The 7,732-nt window shown below is 40.0% G+C and overlaps 1 protein-coding gene across 1 annotated transcript in view; it reads right to left on the minus strand.

The window, feature by feature from the left end:
* The window catches only part of ctif (CBP80/20-dependent translation initiation factor), a 48,922-nt gene that overhangs the window by 13,530 nt on the left and 27,660 nt on the right, over positions 1-7,732 (minus strand). The window contains exons 9-11 of the mRNA XM_020600838.1: positions 7,705-7,724; positions 4,239-4,319; positions 138-726 (exon numbers count right to left, since the gene is read on the minus strand). Coding sequence (XP_020456494.1) covers positions 138-726; positions 4,239-4,319; positions 7,705-7,724 — 690 coding nt within the window. The remainder of the gene's footprint in view (positions 1-137; positions 727-4,238; positions 4,320-7,704; positions 7,725-7,732) is intronic.

Genomic DNA, 7,732 nt, shown 5'->3' on the forward strand with positions numbered 1-7,732 from the left:
TAAAAATATATTTGTATTTATTAAAAAACTGTTGATGTGAGCTAAATGATTTCTGTGTACCACTGCACATGCGGTGTGTACACACTAGTGAGGATTGCCTTGATACTGACTGACAGGCTCTAAGCAGTTTTCCATACCTTGTCCTTTAGTCTCCTCTTCAGCCTTTCCTTCGACGACTGCAGTAAGCTGATTTTGGGCTGATCCGAGTGGCTCTCACTAGCCTTTCCACTTCCTGGTGATTTGGGAGATTCCTTATTAAATGTCAGATCCATGAGAGCTTTTATCTTGGGTGTTGACTCAGATTTGGGTGATTCATTGGGAGTCCCGCTGCTGCAGTCTTGAGGCAGTCTGATTTCTTTGTCGGCGGGTTTTACATTCTCAGTCTGTCTGTCTTTGGTTGTTCTTGCTGACACTCCTTTGTCACCTACAGAGTTTGTCTGTCTGTGCCCCTGAACTTTCTGATTGTGGTGCCAACGCCGGTTCTGGCTGTATCCATGGTGTGGGGGTCCTCCTTGGCGCTGCCCATGTCCTCCTTGGTACTGGTTAGGTGGCCGGCCAGCACTGCTATTTCTGTTATCTCCCAGTTCTGTTAAATTCTGCTGCTGTTGGTTTGGAGACTGCTGTTGGGTTTGATCTCTCTGGTTCTGCAGTGACTGTTGCAGTATCTGCTGAGCCAGGTTCTTTGGTCCACTGGCACCACCTCCTCCCTGAGGCCGTTGCTGTCTCCTGGAATGAGAGCAGGTTTCACTTAGCTTCACCGTGATGCGAACACCAGGTTTCACTTAGCTTCACCGTGATGCAAACACCTTGAACCCCTTGCTTCAACCCCTTGTGTCACACTAAGACCGTGATGGCCTAAAACCTCTTCTCAGCCCCTCCTCAAATCTCCTTTGAACTTGTTACTTGCATAAAATGCTCTTTTCTGTTCATTTGACTCTGTATGATGTCACAGTTGACTCACCAGTTGTCTTCTGTAAATATTACTGTGACATCTACTGATGTAGTCTTTAATCAACTATAAAAGCAAAAGCCCAGTGCCTGCTTACATGCGGCTGCACAGTGTGTCTGCTTTTTCCTGTTCTGCATAGCTCTATCCTTTTGCTGCAGTGGTCCTGGACTAGACAAGCCACTGACATATGGTCCAGAGGATTAGTTGCCCTGACACCGAGGAGGCAACCCATTATCTGTCTCAGCCCTGTGAGGAAACACACACTCAACAGGCAACAGCTAGCACACCTTTGCTCAGATACAGCCAACACAGTGCTTTTCACACCATGAAATACACTGAGCTACCAGTTTATTAGGTACACCTCACTAAAACTATTGTCTACAGCAACAGTCTTTCAATAAAGCCTGCTTTCATGAAGGTCACTGTATTAAACAGAAATGCATTTCTGTTATTCAGCCCATGCCCTCAATAGAGTCTGCAATAATGCAATACAAACCAAAGCCTCCAAAATGACACCAACGTTGAATCAAGCTCTTTGGTTACTGTGAAGCTGCTAAAAAAGCCACAGCATGTGATACTAACCATCCAAAACTGCAGAAATAAATTCAGCTTTTATGTCTGAAATCAGTAGCCAGCTACAGCATTTGTCTGAATTTTAGTAATTCTAGTACCTAGTTATGTTTAATGTTGACCTTTGTCTGCCTCTGCTACAAATATTAGTTTATTAGTCAATTAACTACAAACTGATCTGCAACTATTCTGATAATCGAAAAACTGGCATATTGGAAGCAAACACATTTTCTGTTTCTGACTTTTTTAAAATATGAGAATTTGATGCTTTTCTTTCTGTGATAGTAAATTGAAGAGCAAAACAAGAAACACATAACCTTAGATGGTGGGAAATTATCATGGAGATGAATCTTTTTTAACTTTTTGGCATTTTATTTAAACAAATTAGTGCATTAATTAAAACAGATTTAAAAACAAGTAGCATATTAATACGAAAATAATCTTAAGCCACAGCCCTGCATGTACACAGACACACAAACTAGTTTCTTGGTACTGTGCACCACTATTAAATCCCCAGAGGATGAGACTGACAATTTAGTAAAACATCTAAAAGCATATTTTTAAGTCCTAAAATAATTAAATTAGCTTGGCATATAGCACACAATCATATTGGGTGTGTACATAAACAGTTTGCAGGGTTAGCTACAATCATGATGCTTCTGAGGCCTGAAAAATCATTGTTTACATACGTACTTGGTGACAAAACAGTGGGGTCAAACACACCAGAGCTCCTTGCAATCTACCTCGTGCTTTTCTCGCTCTTTGAATACTTAAAAACAAGGATTCTTTGTCAGACAGACAATACAAACACTAAAATTAATAAAAATAAACGCAAAGGACTTGTGGCATCATTGAGCTGTGTAAGCCATGTAGGAGATTGGAATTGATCAGGACTGAAAAACAATTTTCCTAAAAGCATGCACGAGTTCATCAGTGCCAAAACTAACGTGGGTTTTATCATTACAACATTTTGTTGTGTAAGTTAGCAAACATTCAATACCTTTTATTAAGACCAAAACAAGACAAATGAATGAACAAGCCAGACATTTTTGAGGCTGCGGAACAAAAGGGCATGAACTGTCTTACCTTGTCAAAAAGCATTTTGATAGCAAACCTCCTTTTGTACAAAAGCTCATTCCACACAAAATATCAGAACATAAGAAAAACCTTGGAAATGTTCTTTGAGCTTAAAACATGAGCGGCATGGTGTAGGTCCTTTTGTTTCCTCATTACCTGGGCACCAACAAATGAATCGTTAAGTATGGCAATCAAATATTTTGGCACTTTCAAGAGTAGGGACTAACTTCATGAAAAATGTCTGCAGCAAAATGGCAACAAGCCTGGGTGAGATGGACACAACTGTACAAGCTGTCAACGTCCATGTACAGGAACAACTCTTACAGTAAGCTGACCTATTGCCCAGCTGATTAGTCCGCTGACAGAAAATGAAGTGGTAACTAATTTTAACTATTTAAAAGGCTAAATTGATGCTTATTTTTCTAGTAAAAATGTCACACACTTGATGGTTCCAGGTTTGCAAACATGACGATTTGCTGGCTCTGTTTTTCTAACATTATAGCAAACTGAGCCTGTCTCTCTTTTGGACATCGACAATGTAGTGTGTGTTTTCACTGACTAAATAAGTGTGTGTGTGTGTGTGTGTTAATTTGGTACATTTTGCCCGGCCTCCCTGCTCCACTCTCTTGGGGAGGTTAGAAAACAGTTCATCCTCTGACTGTCTCCTCCACCGTGACTTGAACACTAAGAAAAATGTGGAGTATATTTGCAAAGATAATTCCACATCAGCCTGATACACCTTCCTGTCACATGGCTAAGCCCTACACGTTGCAGTATATCCTCCCATCAGCTTCCTCCCAGGTCTCTCTTTTCTTTTTAACAGCAAACCTTTAATTACTACACCGCTGCCTATCATGGTTTTGAAGCCAGTTTTAAAAGTTATAAAATACAATCTAACAGCTTAACATTGACAGGAATTTTCATTTTGTCTCATTTAATATGACTAGTAGCGAGTGAGATTTCTCAAACTTTTGCAAAGCTGTAGATGGCTCAGAGACACCCTCCCTCTTTCTGAAGCACACACATTCTGATGATTAACCTGATCTCTACAGTGGCTGTTAGTTTAGGCTCAGCCTTATCCTGATCTACTGCTGATGCCCAGAGGTGAAAGTGAGACAGTAATAGAATGTTAATAATATTTAATGACCGTTTGCTTGGGTGTTGCTCAGATGGACCATCCATCAGTCACATTACTGCCAGGGAGATGTTTGCATTAAGGATAAATGATGGGGCTGCTGATGTAATTTCATCTCACAATATTTGGTTACTCAGATTTGTCCCCGGTGTGATTAACCATGTAATCAAATGAAAACCTTTTTTCCCCTCCTGGTTGAGATGATGAGTCTGTTTAAAGTAAGGTATTAATCAAATTATTGTTTGTTGCCTGGTTAGGTCTTTCCTTTTTCAAACAGTTTTGTTTAATTCCATCTATTTTTTTTTAATATTTTAAACCACTGGAGTGTTTGATGGGGGGAAAAAAGAGAGAAACATTTTATTCTTGTCTTATCAATTATTGACTGACCTTTGGATGCTGAGGCTTTGTTAAGGACAACAAATCGAATGTAATTTACAGTGTGTCAAATTTTGAGAATGTATTCAGGTCCTGTTCTATGCTCAGGATCTGGCTTATTGTGTCACTGACCTGGCTGAGACTTGCCGCTTTCCCTCAGGGCCATTAGGCAGATGTACGGTTAACTGGCCTCGGGTGAACTGTTCAACCACTCTACAAGCAGGAGAGGACAGTGTGCCACAATGCAAGTGATTGAAAGGACGGCGGAGGATGAGGAAGAGATGAGGAGTGGAGTAAAGTAGCAGAACAATTTGTGGAAAACAGAAGGAAAATTTTTTAGATTGCGTGAAAGAGAAGACGAGATTATAGGAGATATGGAAGGGGGCAAGCAAGAGGGGGAAACAAAAAAAAAAAAAACCTAAATGTTGATTATTACACTCAGTGAGCTGTTTATTCAGTAAAGCAAGCTAAAACTAATGCAAGCCAACAAATCTCTGAACAAAAGCCATCATTAGGGATGATCTTGCAGGACTACTGTATTAGACTGTATTTATTTTGGCTTGGTGTACCTAATAAACTGGCAACTGAGTGTTTGATATTCAAACAACAAGCATACAAGCACAGGAAGTGAAGAATGCTATGGGAACTAAAAAGATGAAATGAACTGGCAGATATGATCATAGGAGGAGGTGGGATACTGATGATCGATCATGTGTATGTGGATTGAGAACTTGTGGACCCATTGGGTTTGACCCAGACTAGAGAATCGATCGGCCCGAGGGGGCGGCCTGCATGCCAGACAGTCAATAACCTGGCCAAAGCCTCATACAGGCCACAGCACACTCATTTAATGGACTGTGGGCGGGTTTTGACTGAGTATCTACATTATTCTTCGCAGTTTTTTTTTTTTTATGTCTTAAAATTCTAAATCAAAAGTCAGCATGACAGTCAACATGTTGGTCACTGTGGAAGATAAAAGCTGAAAAGCAGGTGGTTCATAGTGGGTGCTTAAAAAACAAGCAGACCAGGAGCCAGATGTACAAAACTGTGTGCACTCACGTACGTGCACTTTCCCACAAATAAACCTGCATTTATGAAATAAGAATGTGCTTCAGACCAGGAGACAGCTTCAGGTGATATGACAAGGAGGAGATGGAGGAACATAATTTGACTGGTGTTATTTTTGCCGTCTGTAGCAGTACATTTCAAAGGCTTGTTGATAAACCTAATATCAAACAATTGTGCATAAGTTCATCTACTTTTGAGCCATCGTTTCTTGTTAATGTTTACATTTTATCAACTGTGAAGCACATTGTATAGTCTGTTTCCTTATGAGCCATGCATTCACAAAGCATGCATATGTCTGTCTCTGTGTGTGTGCATCTACACAGTTTTATGCATCTTACTCATGCTGTTTACTTTTCAGGTGCATAAATGCAGGCAGCGTATCATCTTGATCACAGAATAGATCATGTACGTGGTTTCATGTGGTGACATTTAGTGCTGGACAAATCCTTTTAAGATTTAAATGTACTTCAACACTTTTTTTTTTTTTTACTTTATAACTGTGTGGAACGTGGATGGACTTGAGGAGGAAGACGGCGTTTGGCGTTGAATCGTCTTTCTTCAGATGAAAAGTGCACTTCTTAGAAGTCATAATAAAGTCTAGATGTGTAAAAGCCCCTCAATAATTAACATAGTCTTTTAGAAAGAGAAACCAGGGATGAAGAGCAAACATATTAGTTCCTTCTCTTACCCCTTTTGTGTTTGGAGCAGCACATTCCAGTAAATCACAACTAATTTCAGCCCTGCTTGACGTGCCTACTAAAGTAGAAACACATGTGCTACCTCCCCTTTCTTTTCCTTCCTGCCACAGCCAGCCTACGCTTTTCCTTTTCTCAATCTCACAGTCTCACTCTGTCTTGTGCTTTATTCAATACAACCCTCAACTCTCATGCCTTGCACATATAGTCAAGGATCAATTTTTTTTCAAAATTTCATCAACTGCCTCCAACAAGATGGACTTTTTCTTTTCTTTCACCCAGCTGTGTTTACAGTGCAGCACAAAATATAACACAAGTACAACATTATACTGTATGTGTGGTTTCTCATTACAGTGGAAATGTATTGCACCAGGCTGCTGGGTGTGTTGTGACAATACCAATGTAAGAGGATTAGCGTGTTTTATAGACAAACATGAAGTTAATGTATGTGATGAATGACCACATTAAGCTTTATGAAGGACAGTTTGGAGTAATGACAGTTGTGGAGGCCATTTTCTGTGTGAATTCTCTTAACACAATAATGTATTTTCACTCGTATACAGAGCCTTTTATACCCAATCCAACCTTGGCCAGACTGAGTGGCCATGTTGACTGATTCACATCACATTTATATTATTCTTGGGTCTTTGCTAGTGTATAAAAAGCCTTCCTAACTACCTGCTGTGACAGCATTCAGCCCTCCCTTACTAACTTTTCAACATGTGGAAAAAATGTTTTAATTAACACCCACATTATAGTCTTTCTCAGGTTGTATGCTACACCATAACAGCCGCATAGGAGATGAATACTAATACAGTACTATTGCTAGTTCCACAATGTAGCCTGGTGAGACATCTGTAGCAGGTACCCACCAATCAAGTAGGTAGAAAGTAAATTTCATGATACACAGAAATGTGCACACACCAGACATGTACGTATACACACAAAGACACACACGTAAATCTTGGCATTTAGTTAGTGCACAAATATAAGCTGTAATGTACTGACAAAGTGTGACTGGAAGCAGAATGTACAAGAAAACAGGATGGTCTCTTTATAACATTTCCAGTTCACAAAACAAATGGGCTGAATGAAACCTAAGCAAAATGCTTTTGGTTCATTTCGACATTTTTCTGTTCTTTTCTGTGCCCATTGCATGTAAATACAATAGCTCTGGCCAGAACCATTTATTCTCTGCGCTTAAAAACAAGAATGAAAGTGCTTTTGTCCATTTGGTATAGCTAAAATTTCCTCCTTTTAACCACAAATACAACCCAAATATTTTCTCTTTTCCTGTCTCTTAGCAACTGAAGAACAGTTTCCCAGTGACATCAGGGCAGGGAGTGAGAGAACGAGAGAGCGAGTTTTTTTTAAAAAAAAACTTTTAAGGACCTGGTTTCAATGAAAGTCAGACTTGGGTGAAATTAGATTTCAGTAGTACAATTAGAGCAAGTGTACCAGTACAAAGTGTGGTGAGTTTGGACTTTTGAGACAGAAGGACCGGTTAAATGCTGCAGAAGCAAGAAAAATAAACGAAAAGAATGAAAGCTTGAGCACTGTAGGCAAATATGGATGACTGAATAACTGGCTTAACTTTTGCCGAGTGACCTATTAAACATGGAAAAACCTTGAATTGTTTCCTCAGTATTTTTTCCTCTCTGAAATGAGGTGTGAAGCCTGTATTTCTGCTTTGACTGGGGAGAGATGTTGAGGCTTTGGGCTGGCTGTGCACTGACATATGTAATCAATGCAAAACAAACATTCTCTCTCATTGAGGTAGCTGTATGTGTCCTGTGCCTGTGTGTGTGTGTGTGCAGGCTTGCATACGTCATTACCGTCTGTCATTCCTCCTGCGTCGGAAGA

This window comes from Monopterus albus, unplaced genomic scaffold, assembly GCF_001952655.1.
Source record: "Monopterus albus unplaced genomic scaffold, M_albus_1.0 scaffold49.1, whole genome shotgun sequence".
NCBI classification, from domain to species: Eukaryota; Metazoa; Chordata; class Actinopteri; order Synbranchiformes; family Synbranchidae; genus Monopterus; species Monopterus albus.